The sequence below is a fragment of the Pungitius pungitius genome, chromosome 10 (assembly GCF_949316345.1).
Source record: "Pungitius pungitius chromosome 10, fPunPun2.1, whole genome shotgun sequence".
Lineage (NCBI taxonomy): Eukaryota > Metazoa > Chordata > Actinopteri > Perciformes > Gasterosteidae > Pungitius > Pungitius pungitius.
The window spans coordinates 8241175-8257700 of record NC_084909.1 but is presented as its reverse complement, the minus strand read 5'-3'; the positions used below and the strand labels follow the sequence as shown (position 1 = coordinate 8257700).

At 45.6% G+C, this 16526-nt stretch overlaps 3 protein-coding genes across 3 annotated transcripts in view; 1 reads left to right on the top strand and 2 right to left on the bottom strand.

The window, feature by feature from the left end:
* Positions 1-200: 200 nt before the first annotated feature.
* On the bottom strand, positions 201-8245 carry ehhadh (enoyl-CoA, hydratase/3-hydroxyacyl CoA dehydrogenase). Its single transcript, XM_037488469.2, has 7 exons — positions 7971-8245; positions 7199-7302; positions 6857-7026; positions 6507-6618; positions 5901-6005; positions 3362-3703; positions 201-1860 (listed from the first exon to the last, which is right to left on the bottom strand). Exons 1-7 carry the CDS (start codon positions 8042-8044, stop codon positions 608-610), a joined length of 2160 nt encoding a protein of 719 aa, XP_037344366.2. The 5' UTR covers positions 8045-8245; the 3' UTR covers positions 201-607.
* A 451-nt stretch (positions 8246-8696) lies between these two features.
* tmem41aa (transmembrane protein 41aa) lies at positions 8697-12256 on the top strand. The gene is made up of 5 exons (XM_037488077.2): positions 8697-8965; positions 9343-9493; positions 10026-10187; positions 10516-10654; positions 10881-12256. The coding sequence occupies exons 1-5, from the start codon at positions 8811-8813 to the stop codon at positions 11099-11101; spliced, it is 828 nt and encodes a 275-aa protein (XP_037343974.2). The 5' UTR covers positions 8697-8810; the 3' UTR covers positions 11102-12256.
* A 2990-nt stretch (positions 12257-15246) lies between these two features.
* The window catches only part of igf2bp2a (insulin-like growth factor 2 mRNA binding protein 2a), a 33284-nt gene continuing 32004 nt past the window's right edge, over positions 15247-16526 (bottom strand). Inside the window, exon 16 of the mRNA XM_037488076.2 lies at positions 15247-16397. Within this exon, the coding sequence (XP_037343973.2) occupies positions 16299-16397 (99 nt within the window). The 3' untranslated portion in view covers positions 15247-16298. The remainder of the gene's footprint in view (positions 16398-16526) is intronic.

Below are 16526 nucleotides of genomic sequence, written 5' to 3'. Positions count from 1 at the left end.
CGATCTACTCTACTCACTGCTGATGTGGGAGATGTCTTTTGAGAGTGAGCTTTTAATTAGGATAAAAGCAGTTCAGCTTCTCGAGCTCTCCGCTCAAGCGGAGTCAGAAGAAAAAAAAATAGAAATCTGACGTTTTTACTCCAGAGCCAAATGTTTGGCTGATGAAACACATGCCTGGATAACTCAAATGTTTACCACATTCACACCAATGGGGCAGAAGATACATGAAGCCCTAACAGGCGTTTATTAAGGCATCAGAGGGTCGATTATTATGACATATTTCATACATTAAGAGTACAAACATTTATTACATCTGATTCAATTTCAAAACATCATTGTATTTCAGTATAGTTTATTTATTCTGCAACACATTGATTCACCAGTTTGGATACAGCGGCATAATCTAATTCACTACAAAATAATGCAATACATCCAATCACTGTAGCTTTTCATGTTCACGTATATTGCACGGTGCGTCTAGACAAGAATATTGCATCCATAATCACATTATATAGAAGAATGTCAGCTTTATCGTAAAGCACAATATAATTGTATTTCATTGACTGCTTATCACAGCATAAGAGATTAAAGCGGAGACGTTTGAGATTTAGAGCTGGCTGTGGAGTTTCTTGATGACTTCCCTCCACCTGTGGACAGGTGGGCTGCCGCTGGCCACCAGCCGCCGCAGGAGGCCGCAGGGCCGCAGGTCGGGCACATCGGGGTGAGCCTGGTGGTAGTGCTCCAGCCTCTCCAGGACCCTCGCCAGCCCCACCGTGCTGGCGTAGAACATGGGACCTCCGCGGTGGCCGGGCCAGCCGTAGCCAAACACATAGATGACATCGATGTCTTCGGGTCCGGCAGCGATTCCGTCCTCCAGGATGCGGAAGCCCTCATTGATGAGGGCGTAGAGGCAGCGCTCCAGCACCTCCCGGGGGTCTATGCTGCGTGCCACCAGGCCGTGCCGGGCTCGGTACTGCTCCAGAAAGCCGTGCAGCCACGGGTCGGACCTGGCCACCCGACTGCCGGGTTTGTCATACCGGTACCAGCCCCGACCAGTTTTTTGGCCGAACCGTCCTTGCTCGCAGACCAGGTCTCCAATGGGGCTGTACCTGGAGCCATTCCAGATTCTAGCCGCCTGCCCCGATGCCCCCCCGGGCTGCGCTTGCCCGGCCGCCTTCCTGGTCTTCCAGCCCACGTCCAGCCCGGAGAGGTCGGACATTCTGAACACACCCATGGGAAACCCAAACTCCTCCAGCGCGCCATCTACCAACTCGGGCGTGGCGCCCTCCTCCAGCAGGAAGAAAGCCTGTTCGACGTACGGCCTCAGCATGCGGTTCCCCACAAAGCCCCGGCAGTTGCCCACCGCCACGCTGGCTTTGCCCATTTTCTTTCCCAGCTGCATGGCAGTGGCCACAGCTTGAGGAGAGGACCGTTTGCCATACACCACCTCGAGGAGCTTCATGACGTGGGCGGGCGCGAAGAAGTGCATCCCGACCACCAGCTCCGGATTGGGGGTTCCGCGGGCCAGCTCGTCCACGTCTAGCGCCGAGGTGTTGGTGCACAGGAGAGTTCCTGGTTTGCAAAAAGCAGACAGCTGCCGGAATACGTCCAACTTCAGGGCCATGTCCTCGAACACAGCCTCGATGACCAGGTCGACGTCCGCCACGGCCTGGATGTTCTGGCTGTAACTGATCCGGTCGAGCGCGGGAGCCGCCCCGCGTCTCTTGGCTCCTCGCTCCAGCATGCTAGTCACCGCCTGCTTGGCCTCCATCAACTGCTTCTCCTGGGTCTCAACGGCAACCACGGACAGCCCCGTCTGAGCCAGGACCACCGTTATGCCTCTCCCCATGGTGCCGAGACCTTTGAAGACAGGATCACATGCATACATATGATATACATATACATACGTGCATTTGCGTAGGCAAACCAGCCACTGCCTAAGCTGCCAAAATTCAAATGAAAAATAATGTAATTATATAAACTATTTTTACTGTTTATTCTTGTGATTTATATACGCAATGTGTTATTCCAATAGTAGACGTTCCGATGAGAAAAAAGTAGCAGTTACGAAAGTCAAATACAAAAAACGAAAATGATAGAATAAGCAGTGCTTTTACTGTCCATTCATTGGTGAGGAGGGGCAAAAAAAAAGATGTTGGGTACGTAAATATGTTAGTAATCATCTACGTTAAGTATCAAACATGGTCCAATTAAAATCAAGATATGACCTGACACAGCAGGGCTCTCAAGTGTCACGCATTGAGCGTTCACTCATTTCGGTCATTAGTCGCGCACTCCTGCCACACATCCAAGTCCTCACGCAAAAAAAAGTGGGTTCCTCCTCAACCGGGCGCCGTAGCGTCCGCGCCACCAAAAAAGTTTGGCTATGTGGCTGTGCCAACAGTTGCAGGAGTACTGCTATACCTGCCTGCTTTTATTTTTTTTTTCAACGAGTCAGACTGTGTGGACTTCAAAGGGATACTGTGATTCAAACAACCTCGGCGCAGCTTTAACCAAGCGTGACATGTTGTCAGCTCACATCCAGCGTCAAATGTCGGTGAAAACCTTTGGTAAATCCCGGATCGACCTTGCACTTGACGAGCAGAGGAGGCTGAATATAACCTACTACAATAAAAAAAGGTAAAAGAAAACAGAACTATTGAAGGATTTGATAAAATGCGACCTGCTTCCTTGGAAAGCAAGAGTTTGCGTGGCAGTGATGAAAGTGCTCGCTCGAGGGGCAAATACATCGTGCTGCTGTAGGTGCTAGCTGAGAGAGAGAGAGAGAGAGAGAGAGGTTGGCTAGACATCTACATCTAATACAAGTTGACGTGCTCCTCGCTGACATTTGGAGTGACACGCGACACGTCATCCTTATTGGAAATTTCTTGATATCAACCATGTCCCTGTGCTCCGCTTGTGCGTAACGATTACCGCTTTGACGTGATGGCCTATAATAATAAATCAGGTAATCGGACTTTTCATAACTAGCCTCTTACTGACATCACCGCACGCAACGGCATCACTGTCTGATCAAGACAAATCATGAAATTCAAGTTTAAATCACAAAAGTAATACTTTTTGTGCACTGTGCATAAGGGCTAGGCTATAAATAGTTTTAGCCTGGAAGCATGTTTGTCCAAAGCAATGCAAGATTAATGCACAAGCTGCAGACCTTCACATATCCAGATTGTCATGCAGCCAATCCTCCCTGCAGGGAAGCGCGGCGTTCCATCCATCGACCCTCAGCCGAACTATAAACCAGGGTTTTTCCCCCTTTTCCAGAGGCAACACAAATTTGGAGGAGCCACACAGATAGCTCGACGAGTGTGGTGCAGGTTTAAAAGTCCACAGCTCTTACCAATGACAGCCGCTTTTTTCACGGGCCGGGGCTTGCTCGTGTCCCAGCTGGCTCCACGGGACATACTCCACCTGCCCGCGGCTCTCTGAGCAAAGAAAATGTACTGCAGGGCACGGGCCTGGCCTGAGGTGAAGAGAGTGGCCATCAGCTCCCGCTCACGCTCCATGCCCTGCGCGTACGGCAGGGTGGCGGCCGCCCGCACCGCCTGCACACACGCAACGGGCGCCATCGCTCCGCGGGCGGCGCGACGCACCTTCTGCATCGCCTCCTCGAAAAAAACATCCGAATCAGGCGGGCGTGGACACGGAAATGTACTTATACGGCGGGCCTCCAGTGACTGACCTGAAATAGAAACATGGGAGAAAAAAACATGACCCTTTTTTTTTTTACTTACAGATCTCTGATTTTGTGAAAAAGTAAATCATAAAATGTACTCCGTAAGGATATTTTTTTGTCCTCACCAGCAGAATTGTATTTTCTAAACTGAAAAGCGCTCCCTAGGTTTGGGTAATACAGATTTTTCCTCTGCATATTTGTCAACCAGCACTTATACTCGGTATAATTTGCCCCTCAATCACAAAATACCCCAGTAGCTTATAGGGGCAGAATGATTTGAAAGACCATTTCCAGCATAATTGGAAGGACGCCAGTGCCAACGCACTATTACAGTTCACTTTTTCCAAATATGGTTCGGGGTTGGTATATTCCACGTCTAAGTGCAAAGGGATGAACATCTGGGATTCTTTGGCCTGTGAGCAAAAGCACAATACAGAAACTACATGACATTAGAGCTTACAAAACTTCACAACACAAACCTCCTGCTGACAATAGCCTGCAAAAAATGAAAAAGGCCACTGTGCTAAAACGTTAAAAGCATCGTAATACCCATTTATGTCTCCTCTTACATGACCACATGAGCCAGTGGTCAGAATCCTTAACAGTTTCACTGAATTACACTCATCCGAGGGTCGAGGCCAGAATCTGGGTCACCGTGGCAGAGCTTAAAGGGGACAGCAGCCATACGTGATCGGATGTCTCCTATGTTTGCAGTTACTTTAAATTTTGCGTAAAAAGTCTGAATCAATTCACGCTGAAGAACAAATTAATTAAATGTTCTGTCAGAAGTACATTCAGTTTAGCCAACAGGGATGCTATGTGACAGAGCAATGTGATACCAGCGTACTTCAGGAGGGCATCATTCCAGCGGTTAATCTGAAAACGTTTGAGCTGCGTCGATGGATTTGTTGTGCAGCGGGTGGAAAGCCTGGTCGTTCCTGACAGATGTGACGGGCAGATGCTGCGACCACTGGGGCGAAAATGTTAATCTCGTCACGAGCACGAGACTTGAATTTGTGGTGTGTGTGTGTGTGTGTGCATCAGTGCAAAGGCTTTGGGCTCCATACACCCATGTGCCGGCTTCGCTGCTGTGTAGAGTTTCATGTTCGCATCTATGGATGTGACCGACTGAGCCGCTGCGTCTCCATGTCCCCAAACAGTCGCACGTGGTGTGTGTACATTTAGACACACGTTTCCTCTCCCGATTCAACGCGCCTGCTAATCAGCATCGGAGAACCCATAGGTTTTCAGTCCCATCTCCTCAAATCTCCCATTGTGTGTGTGTGTGGTGCTGGCTTCTCTGTGTGACTCACTCGCTGAGCCTCGGCGTTACAAACACTCACTTGCCCACCCACTCAGTCATCTTGGCAGTGGGAGTGTGTGTGTGTGTGTGTTGGGGGGGCGGGGGAGCATTTGTAAAAAGGCAAAATACTTCAATCATCTCTTGGTTATGAAATGTTTCACGGCTTATCCTGGAGACGTATTGTTGAGATTTTTGATCAGCCGTGGGTTCGTTTGCCATTGGGCACAAGCACAAAACACTAGATTGTGAAGTATGCTGATTATTTCACAATACCAATTACAGGAATAGTTTGACATTTGTGGGAACTATGCGTATTCACTTTTATGCCAATTCTTGGATGAGACTCATATCTGTGGTTTGAAAAGGAAGCTAAGAGGAAAATCAACATTTAATCTATAAATGTGCTAAAAGGAGATGAGTTATTTTGTATCAGTCGAGCCCACCAATAGTCATTCAGCTTGTGAACGAGGTTTGTCTTTACACAGAATGAGAAATCACCCGACCTGAGCTGTGGGGACGTGGCACACTTTAGCGACGCAGTCAGTGGGTTGACAGGTCTCATGCTCGTTCATGGAGAAATCTCCTTCCCACTAAATTAATGGCGAGGGGCCCGTTATTAATATTCTAGGAAAGTTTGTCCCTTTTCACCCTTCTGAATAATACAGCAAAAGCAGTGAAGACATCAGAGCGCATCTGACAGAGCCATGAAACATTCACGTCTTCCGCGGTGGAGGATGTGCCCGACGTGTTTTCTGCTTCCTTTGACTTCCACAAACCGACGTGTCGACACTGCTCGATGTCGGACTCCCCCAAAATAACTGCGCTGGGAAGAAAGGCTCGTCCTTTTCACGGAGTTCGGTTTTTAACACCTGTGAAGAGGAGAGTGGAGTTGTTGCTCACCTGCAACACTCAGGGCAAACTTCACAGCTGCGTCGACTGTGTTGGAATCAGTCACCTGGTCCACAATGCCGAGTTGCAGGGCCTCGGCGGCCGTTACATGGCGTCCTGTGGGAGATGTGAAGGGCATCGAAGGTCGATCAGAGTGGCATTTCAAATTATTCAAATATGGTATGACGAGCATTCCAGGCACTGTAGAAACACCTGTTAGAATCTTTGAAATGAGGAGGAATTACAAACTGGATGTATTCGTTGTGAGAAAACAACGGTGAATCACACTTCTGTGAAAGTAAGCGCGGTAAAACTGAACACATGCTGACCTCTGCTGGTCATCAGAGTGTACTACCAGTCTCCACATCCTAGGTTAATTTACAACAAACAGTGCAGTTCTGAGTAATAATGGGTTTTCAAAGATATGTTGTGCCTGCATGAAGCTCAACTGAAACAAGACAAAACATGGGTGGGTATACAACCCTGGAGGGAAAACAGACCATAATATATCTTCATATTTATTGATACTTCCATGTATCTGAATTGCTACTTTAAAAAGGGTCTAAACCTCTACTATGAAGTATTGATGGTCCTGCAAGGTCAACCTGTCTTTGCTACCTGTGGTGATGAGGTCTAACGCATCTGGGACCCCGATGAGCCTCGGCAACCTCTGGCTGCCTCCTGCAGCTGGCAGCAGACCCAGAGTCACCTCTGGAAGACCCAGTCTGGCCTGAAAGGACAGAGTTTGATGATTGGGACGTGCACATCAGTGAGGGGTTTCCATGACAATAATACACTGATTATTGCAAGGAAACTATACCTTTACAGTGCAAAAGCAAACCTAATGTAGAGAATATGACATGCTCAAACCGCTGTGTTTCGAACTGGTCTTATTACCAAGTCAGTCACACAGTGAGGAGCGTCCTCAATGACCTGAAGACACAGACAGGAATGAAGCATGGACTAACTTTAGAATGTGCGATTCGATAATGGCAACCAAGTGCCAGCTCGAGGCCTCCGCCTAAAGTGTTCCCCTCTATGGCCGCCACCATCGGCTTGTTGGCGGCCTCGATGGCGTGGATCATCGGTATCAGTGGCGGTCCAGTCATTTCACCCCCAAACTCCTTGATGTCTGCCCCTGTTGTGCAAACAAATGTAATTTATGCTTCTAACAGGAGGGGTTCGGACCTTGAGGCATAAACAAAGCATTGTAATTTGGAAATGCTTCCGATTCCATGAAGATGTTTGCTTATGAATGTTGAGGATTTTAGGGTTTAAGGTTATACAAATTAAAAAAAAAAACTCCATACCTCCACAGAAGTTTCCATTGTGGCCACAGATGACCACAGACTTCACCTTTGGGTCACTGAGAGCAGTCTTCACCTTGTCAACAATCCCCTGTCTCACCACCGCACTGTATGTAAAAAAAGATTTATACAATATACATAAGTATCATATTTCCAAAGTTTACCTTTATTAGCCTTAAATTGTTGGCTATGCTTAAGGGACATTACAGGCATGTAGACTACAGCCCTTCTTGACCATACATGACATTCATTGTGCAGAACATGACAATGAATACAAAACGTTTCAGTGAAAAAGGTGGTCTAATTCCATTTCTAATGAGAAAAAGAGACTTCAATCCCCTCGCTCCTGCAGTAGATCATTGACCAGGTGATCAGACTTTGCTGTATCCCATAATACTACAAGTGAGAGTATTCTCTGCCAAGTTTACGTAAGATAATTAAAGGTTGAAGTACTCATTATCGGTCATTGCCATAACAATATTATGACAAATAATGTTCAGTATTTAAGCCAACCAAAAGCTCTTTCTCATGACGTTAAAAATTTGGCAAAACATACGGATTTTTCTCTTGTTTTTAGAAATCATCTTGTTCTCTTTCTCAAAAAATCAGTTTCAGCTTGTGAAAGATTGGATGGGTTAATGTATCTCTAAAACACACAAAGAAACGTGCATTTAAAAAGGTCTGCAGCCTTTGATTTCTGTAAAGCCCTCTGAGGCAAATTTGTAATGTGCGATTTGGGGCTATACAAAATAAAATGAATTGAACTTCAGCTCACCTGAGTGCGTTAACAGGCGGATTCTGGAGGGTAATTAAGCCAACAAACCCCGAGACGCGAGTATATTGAGCCATATTGAGTATATCGCTCCTACTACTCCTAGTACCCTGTATCGCAGTTTTTTTAGGTACGGAGACGGAACTTTGTATCGCCACTCCCCCTGTCAATGCTACATTACATCTGTCAATCTTTTATCACGTGATATCATGAACGCATAATCAGAACTACACGGTGTCAAAGATGGCGCCACGTTCATTGCTATGAAAGTTGCTCAATGGCGCATGACGCAAAAAAAGTTTCAACTTCCGAGTATCAAAGTAGATGGTAAAATACCCGGATCACTGGGCCCACTGAGCATGCGCAGTAGCGTTTTCTTTAGCCCCGCCTCCCACCCGTCGGTCCAGCCTGCGCGTCCTCGTTCCGACTCTTTCACATCAACTGGGGGAGGGAAACAACTTTAAAGATCTTATAGTATGAATACTCCATATTTAAGTACCTTTCAAAACATCTGCTGAGTTTCAGACAAAATTATTTCCCAATGTAATTGTTTCACCCCCCCCCCTCCCTTTGGCCTTAATTAGTCATTGTATTACTCCTTGTTTTTTTAACATTCACTTAACTTGGCTTTGTGGTTGTAGTAGATCAAAATTACAACGCGATTTAATTTACATAATCATAATATAAACTGAACCCGGTCGCTCTGACTCCTCCCACTAGAGGGCAGTGACGTAACAGCGTGGAGGCTTCAAGAAGAGGAAGAAGAAGATCCGGCCGTTGCTTCGCTCGCTGGCAACACGGAGTCAAAGCCCGCATCCTGGTGGTCAAAGTGTGGGGGGGAATATGCGCTCACTGGTCGGACTGATCGCTGTGGTCGTCGCAGCCAGCGTGTACCTGTATTATCTGTCGTTGTACCTGCCGGCCGCACCGCGGCGACGTCCTCGTCCGACCGCCGAGGGACGTCATGAGGAGACTGAGGAGTCCGAGCCACCCAGCAGGTGACTGACGCTAGTGGCTTTCAGCTTCCCTCCATGTAACTTCGTTAACGTTACGTCCCTGGGTTATTAGTTCACCCATGTCTCGCTGTCCTTCATGCACACTCACTTCTACCGGGGCAGTACTCGAAGATCAATAGATTGATAGTCGTGTGTGTGTGAGTGGGTGGGTGTGCGCGTGCATGGGTCAGTGGGGGAATGAGTGTCACAAACCCGGTTCAACTCGGGTCACTGGTTGAAAAGGCTCATTATTTGATCGGTGCCTTTTTGTATTTTTAACAGATTTTTTTTTAAATATTGTTGATTGCAGTGATATCATTTGTCCATATTCACGCTCCGCTCTGTTAATGTTCGATGATGTGACTAATTTGTTCCTGCAGGTTGAAGTTCCCCTCAGACTTGGAGGAGTTGAGGGAACTAGCTGAGCTCCTGCAGTTCTACAAGACGGAGCACACTGGGTATGTTCTGCTCCTCTTCTGCAGTGCATATCTCTACAAGCAGTCCTTTGCCATCCCTGGGTCCTCGTTTCTGGTAAGAGTAAAACAAAAAAGATGAAAAGTACAGTCTAAAAGACTCAGTGTTCAGATGCTTTTTCTCATCTTTTTACATGTTGGTCAGAAAATATGACACATTGATTACAAGTGGCTAGAAAATGTTCGTGTCTGGTTGGTGTGAAAGAAAGTACACCTGCATGGAAGGCCCACTTTAGGGAGAAGTCTATGAAATGTCTCTTCAGACATCCTGCAGAGGATGAAAATATCCTAGCTCTAACAACAAAGAGATGCCAGACTTCACTTTTTTGTGTCGGCGATCAACGGATTTTGTGACAGTTTTTCTGTCCCTAGATACATTTGTTACATCCTCCTCTGCAGCACAGTGAAGAGACCTCAGCCACTCTGCTAGTTAACGTGACACTCGACATCTTACACTTATAACAACACTGTCTGTATTTCTCTCTCTTCAGTAGACAAGCACAGTAGGTGTGCGCGTCAGAGCGGATCATTTACTTGCGCATATTGATGATGTATATTAACCCGGGCCCTCTGCGTGTGTCGTTGTGCAGAACATTTTAGCAGGCGCTATATTTGGACCATATCAAGGGCTGCTGCTGGCCTCTGTGCTCACCACTGTGGGCTCCACCATGTGCTACCTCCTGTCCAAGGCTTTCGGAAAGCGCTACATCATCAACCTCTTCCCTGATAAAGTCTCCATGATACAGAGGAAGGTAAAAATATGACACCATCCGTGTGAGATCGGAAACTACATTAGCTTCGATTTCAGCCAAGTTTGAGTCTCAAGTACAATCCACTGCAGAGAAGAAAAAAAAGACACCGTACAGTGCATTCAAATACACAGCAAGGCCTACGTGCCGTTCCTTAACATTTCCTTATTTATTTAGCTATACTACTATCAGCAGTTCTATTTACCTATACCTACCTGATTCTGCTATAACAAGGTTGCTGTAGTTATTGTATCAGAAAGTGGAGTGACATAAGATTGGCATTGAGGGGAGGAATCCGTATCACATTAACAACCTCATCTTTATCTCCCAGGTTGAGGAGAACCAGGGCAGTTTGTTTTTCTTTCTGCTCTTCCTGAGATTCTTTCCCATGACTCCCAACTGGTTCCTGAACATGTCCGCCCCTATTGTCAACATCCCCATCACCTTCTTCTTTGGCTCCGTCTTCATTGGTGAGCACGCGTCACATCACCTGGCTCTTAAACCGCGAGATGACGCATTCATCAAACTTTACGTCGGGAAGCTCGCAACGCGGAGCACGTTCCGTTGTTTAAATCGGCTTCAATTCTAGATTGTGAGACATTTTGAAATGACGATTTTGAAGGATTGATCCAGCATTTGTTTTTCACGAAGCTCGGCAATATCTGTCCAACCATGGCTCTGCTCTGCTTCCGGTAGGCCTCCTGCCGTACAACTTCATCTGCGTCCAGGCGGGCGTCATGCTGTCCGAGGTGGCGTCGTTGGACGACCTGTTCTCCTGGGAGAGGCTACTGCAGCTGCTGGCCATGGCCTGCGTGGCTCTGCTGCCCGGCGCGCTTATCCGACGGTGGAGTCAGAAGCGCCTCCACGTGGCCGGCCAATCGCAGAACGGGTCCGTGGCGGATAAGAAGGTCCAGTGATTTGTTCTGGCGAAGAGTGAATGCGTTTTTAAAGTGGTGTGGTTTTTTTAAAATCAATTTATCAAGTATTTTGTCAACTGTTGGAGTTTCTGTGCCGCAACTTCCATGGGCACAGCATGCGTGCGTGCATGTGACCTCGCACAGTGTTCATGTGCAGAAAGGGACAACCGGCTCGATGTAACGTGCCACCGTGTCACAGTGTCATGTGGTGATGGTTTAAAACTTCTACCTCCGTAATGGGCTGGTGGAAAAGTTAACGTGACAGACTTCTCCTGTTTAATGTGGATGGATGATTCCGATTTTCAAAAGTCTGTGTGAATACTTTGCTGTGTGGGGTTTGCAGCACACGTATTACAAGAGGAAAGATGTTTCTTGTTTGACAATTGCATTTAGCAATTCCAGCACAAATTGTTAAAGTGTTCTTAGACAAATATTTCTTGTAATTTCTCCTCTTGATCACCCAATTTAAATGCATCATTATTGTTTGTGACCAAATGTCACAAATGTGAATGTGCAGTTAGTTTGGGCCGTGTGAGGCCTCTTGTTAAATCAAGTTTTCATGCTGCTCCTCTTTTCTCAGCCCCTGTGTCTTTTGTACAGTTATGGGTATGTTTTAAATTCTAGCTTTTTGTAAATGATCTAAAATATTTTAAGTGCTGTTTACATTTATATTGTCTCAGATCACAACTGATGTGCTATTTTTTTTAAATTTAGTGGTGAAAGCAACCTAAAATATTATAAAATGGTAAACATGAGAAAACAGTTTCTTTTTTCAAATATTCTTTATTGCTCAGATCCAGGTTGCTCAGCAATACAGTTCACTCACAACTCAAAACAACAGCATGGCTGTTACCAGAAAGGCAATGGATCCACCAGATGGATTCAAAAGGGATCGAATGTCTGTCCGGCGCACAGTCACCAATTACCTTGAGGTGTTTGGGACCTGCAGGTCTGTGGGAAATGTTGGATTTGAGGGTTGTAATAAAAGGAATCTCCCAAATGGTGAAATGCAGTTAAGAAATGGATCCATGTAAAACCACTGCTGAAAGTCTGGTGCTATAGAGTGTACAAACTGGATCGCCTACAACAGTCTCATGCTATGCTTTGTGTTTTCCCATTTAACAACAAGACAGTACAAAAAAAAAAAACACTGCTGCGGTTCTGCATACATCCAAACAGAGTTGACTACACTTTTTTCTCACCTGTGGTTTTCTGATAGTTGTTGAATGCCCTCTTTTTCTGCTCAGATGCAAACGCAGAACAAGATTTTATCAGCTTTTAAAAAATATAATCAGACCTGGATAATCTGTCAACCTTCCTTCCTTGCATGTCAAATTTATTTATTTTGCAATTTTGATTAGAAATTCTGTTAACTCCTAGCTAGGATCTGTTTCAATCACATTTGAACTGCTAGTATTATTGGTAGTGATCTAAAAGGAATGAAAAGTAAAGCAAAGAATCGCAGCTACGCCACAGACTACATTATTAAATCAGTGTCAATGACGAGAAAACCAGATCAACAGGAAAAAAAAAAACTAAACTATCAAACCACCATGTTATATGACTAACAACACAGCACAGTGAAGTGTGTATTTGTGATTTTCTGGTACTGAATATTAATGTCTAGCAACACCCCACAAAACCTAGAAACACCAATCCTTGGAAAATTAAAAAAAAAAAGGTTACTGTCATCTTGACGAGTCTTGCCTCAGATTGCGGTCGGCTTACAGATGTCTCAACAACCACTGCCAAGCACTCGCTGTGTAAAGAGCCAAAAACAAGAGCATCACGGGTCCGGAGAGTCCTGTGCAACGCGAGACAAGAGCCACAAACCCCAAAACCGCTCCATGGAGCCGCTTCCGACAAGTCAAAACAAACTACGATATCCAGTGCTACCGTGAAAAGCCATTTTCTCCTCAACGTGCCCTACGACAGCATTCACCTGGGTACGGTCAGGGTACTTGAACCGGGTCTGGTGAGCCATCATCACCATCATCATCGTCGTCTTCGTCGTCAGTGTGAGGTACCGTGCTGGCTGTGAGTTGAGGCTCACCGAGGCAGCCTCAGGCATTGTGTGATTAGTTTGATAGACCTTGTAGGTTTATTTTGAGCTCTGCTAGTCTGTGTTCAGTGGGACGAGGACGATCCAAGTCATCCGAGGACAAAAGTCTGCCCTCGCGGAGAAGAAAAAATAAAAATAAAAAAAAAGCAACAATCAACTCAACGGGTGAAAGAACTCCAAAGATAAACTAACTTTCACTTTTATTGTTCATACATTTAATTATTTTCTTGCCCTACATCGATTTTAGTAACTAAAGTCAGCCATGGATTCTGAGAGGTGATTCTGAAATGTACAGCACAGGAACAAAGACATCTACTCCGTTCAGAGGAAAGCTCCGACAAGTGTTCTGGAGAGACGGAAAATGACACGTTTATGTGTGACTCTACACATTAACAGGTATACAGGTCCCCTGCCGTACGCAGTGACATATCCACGACTAGAGTTGTTCTACTACACTAAAGACGAGGGCTTTTACACCGAGTTCAGGAGTCCCCTCAGGCGTATTTTTGCAGCTTTCTTTTACAGTTTTTTTTTTGTTAAATCCAACCCCAGAGAATGCTGTTATCAAAAAGAGCTGGTAAGATTGAATTGGATTGTTAAAAAAATCTTTTTTTTTCCACCCCCAAGTGGATGAACTTCATTGTTTTGTTTTAAAAGTCTAAAAAAAAATAATAACCTGGAGGTACAGTTGGGAAAAAACAGCAGGTACAGGTGTTTTCTGCTTGATTTGTACCTTTTTCTTTGTTTCTCTTTGATGGTGAAATCAGTACACAACATCCACATGCAGAACCACTTCCTGCAGGCATGTACCCCTTACATCCCGCTCTTCATTCCTCTCTAGCAACAACCCTTTTGACGTGTGTCCTTAAGAGGCTGCATGGCGTCCAGGCAAGGACAGTCCAACTGAGTTGACTACGGTTTACAAAGTTTTCGCTAGTTGGCTGGACCTGAAGAGTTTAGTGATTAGCCTACTGTAAATCTTTTGTGTTGTTCTTTTTTTTTTCTCCCCCCCCACCCCATTAAAAAAGGAAAATAAAAAACGCTCAAATGATCAGTTAACAAGGCATACAAATGTGGGGAAAAAAGGGGGGAAATGAAAGATCGGACTGAGGTACCCTGAAGCCTGAGGTAGATCACAATACTGACATGCGCACTGTTCACATCCTGACCAAAGTTAACGTGGTGGTTCACTTTACTGTTCTCCTATATTTCAGGTTTATAGTTGTATTAGTATTATTCATAGTCTAGTTTTCAAGAAAATAAACACTTCCCTTCAAAATAATATGGCAGTGTCCCACTGAGGAGAAAAAGAAAAGGACTTTGTTTTCTTTTTAGTTCTTATCAATAGCTCTCATCACAAAATAGGAAAAAAATAGATTCATAAATATTACTCTCTCTTTTTATATATATATACACAAACACACACACATGCGCACACTCACACGCGCACACACACACACACACGCAGGAAGCTGTGTGCATTGGCAATAACTTTGCGTCTGGAAGATGAAGCTGATAGGTGATGGGTGACAAAATAAGGCAACAAGCTTCCACGGTCTCCAAAGTAAAGCACAAAGGGACACCAGGACCCGCGTGTCCAGCTCGCCAAAAATAACAAAGAAACACAAAGGAAAAGTTAACAGAGGAGAGCGACGACGACGGCGACAATCTGTGCCTCTCGGGCCGGCCAGCTGGACACGGCGGGGGTGATATTTCCAAAAAAAAAAAAAAAAAAGGCTGCATATTGTACATTCACAGCTGTCACGCCGTTTTAGAAAGCTCCCAGACGAGAGGGAGGGTTGAAGCCCAAACTGCATCCACAGGTCATACGGGGCCTCCCGGGGCCAACCACCCTCTGCCTGAAACCTTTTCCTCACTGCCACTCACACATTCCTCGAGTCTGGGCCCTCAGCTCGCGTCTTGTGTCGGCCCTTCGAGAGGCTCTCATAAGGTCGACGCGTGTGGCGGTACACATTCAAATTGACTGGTCGCCTGCTGGCGAGCAAAGGTTTCGTACCTTGGTTGTTGTTGTTGTTTTTTAAGACGTCAATTTTTGGGAATGTTGACGTAGACATTTAAAAAAAAAATGAGGATTACAACGTGATCTAGATTTGGAGGAGTGATGACGATCCCCCTGTTGTGATTTAGCTCGGTTGAGTGTAAGAGGCAGTCAGTTCAATGTTATCAAAAGGCTCCGGGGAAAGAAAAGCGTTTCTTTAACAAATATTTCATCCAATTAAAAAAAAACATGCCAAATGAGAGAGAGAGTGATGAGAAAATGAAGCAAGAATTAGCAGAAATGAAAGAAACAAAAAAGAAGCATCAGATACGAATAGTGAGAGACATTTCAAAGGGACGTGATCTTTTCGTTGGCACACAGGCTGGTTACAAAGACCCATTCACCATATTTACTTATATAGGGTTTTTTCTTTTTGATTTCAGTGGCCAATAATGTGAACGCACAAGGGGAACTGCTTCATGTGACTGTCACACATATCATTTTCTAGAACAAGACTACACCAAGTCGTACTGCCATTTTGAGAGAAAAATAACAGTGCATACCCGGTGTGCATCAATATACGTATCTACGCTGTGTTAATACTGCTAAGGACAATCCATTTTGCAATCTGAGTATCTCAAACTGAGAGAGGGCGTCCATTGTCACTCGCTCTTGTTCTAAACCAAAACAATAATCACAGAGATAATACGGATGCTTTATCAGTTGGTTAGGCCTATGTTAGTCCAACTAAAGATGTAACGCTATGCAGGGCAGTGTACTATTTCCTGTTTACCTTTTTTTAACTGTGAGAACAGCAGGGGGCCAAATTCTCTGCCGTTTCCACCTAGTAGATTTTTTTTTTTTGTTCTTTTTTTGGTCTTTTATTGTTATATTATATCAGTACGATTTTCTCCCGCTCAATCGGCTCTCACAGGGCTGGCGGCGCACGCGACGCCCTCAGCCTTTGGCTCCCACTCGTTTCCCCTCTAGGGAAGTTCTTTGGTTTTGATCCCGGTGCTGCTGGTCTTCCCTGCATGTCCCCCCCGTGGCCTTGGCCTTTTGTCTGGGTAGTTCTCTGTTCGGTTGGGAGGGGCTACATTCAATGACTGGCGCCCGATGGAGCCGCCCCACGCCGGTCACTTGGAGTGGTGCGGTGAGGCGGCGCCGCCCTGCTGGTGCTTCTGTTCCTGCTGTTTGACCTGTTGGATGATCTCCCGGATCTTTCTCTGTGCGGTCTGTTGGGAGGGACGTCACACGCAGAGCGGGGCGTTAATTATCACCTGACAAGGTGTTCATGTTGCATCAAAAGAGGCAGGTTGGAGTGTGTGGATGAATTCATTTCATTTATGTTTTTTTTTCTTACC

What these genes read in the sequence shown, in the direction of transcription:
- ehhadh (XM_037488469.2), bottom strand. Translation starts at nt 8,044, where the DNA reads ATGGCTCAATATACTCGCGTCTCGGGGTTTGTTGGCTTAATTACCCTC. An exon ending in CAATGGAAACTTCTGTGGAG is followed by an intron (nt 7,027 to 7,198) that starts GTATGGAGTTTT and finishes TTTGCACAACAG; the next exon opens with GGGCAGACATCAAGGAGTTT. An exon ending in ATCGAATCGCACATTCTAAA is followed by an intron (nt 6,619 to 6,856) that starts GTTAGTCCATGC and finishes CTGTCCTTTCAG; the next exon opens with GCCAGACTGGGTCTTCCAGA.
- tmem41aa (XM_037488077.2), top strand. Translation starts at nt 8,811, where the DNA reads ATGCGCTCACTGGTCGGACTGATCGCTGTGGTCGTCGCAGCCAGCGTG. An exon ending in GAGTCCGAGCCACCCAGCAG is followed by an intron (nt 8,966 to 9,342) that starts GTGACTGACGCT and finishes TTGTTCCTGCAG; the next exon opens with GTTGAAGTTCCCCTCAGACT. An exon ending in CTTTGGCTCCGTCTTCATTG is followed by an intron (nt 10,655 to 10,880) that starts GTGAGCACGCGT and finishes TGCTTCCGGTAG; the next exon opens with GCCTCCTGCCGTACAACTTC.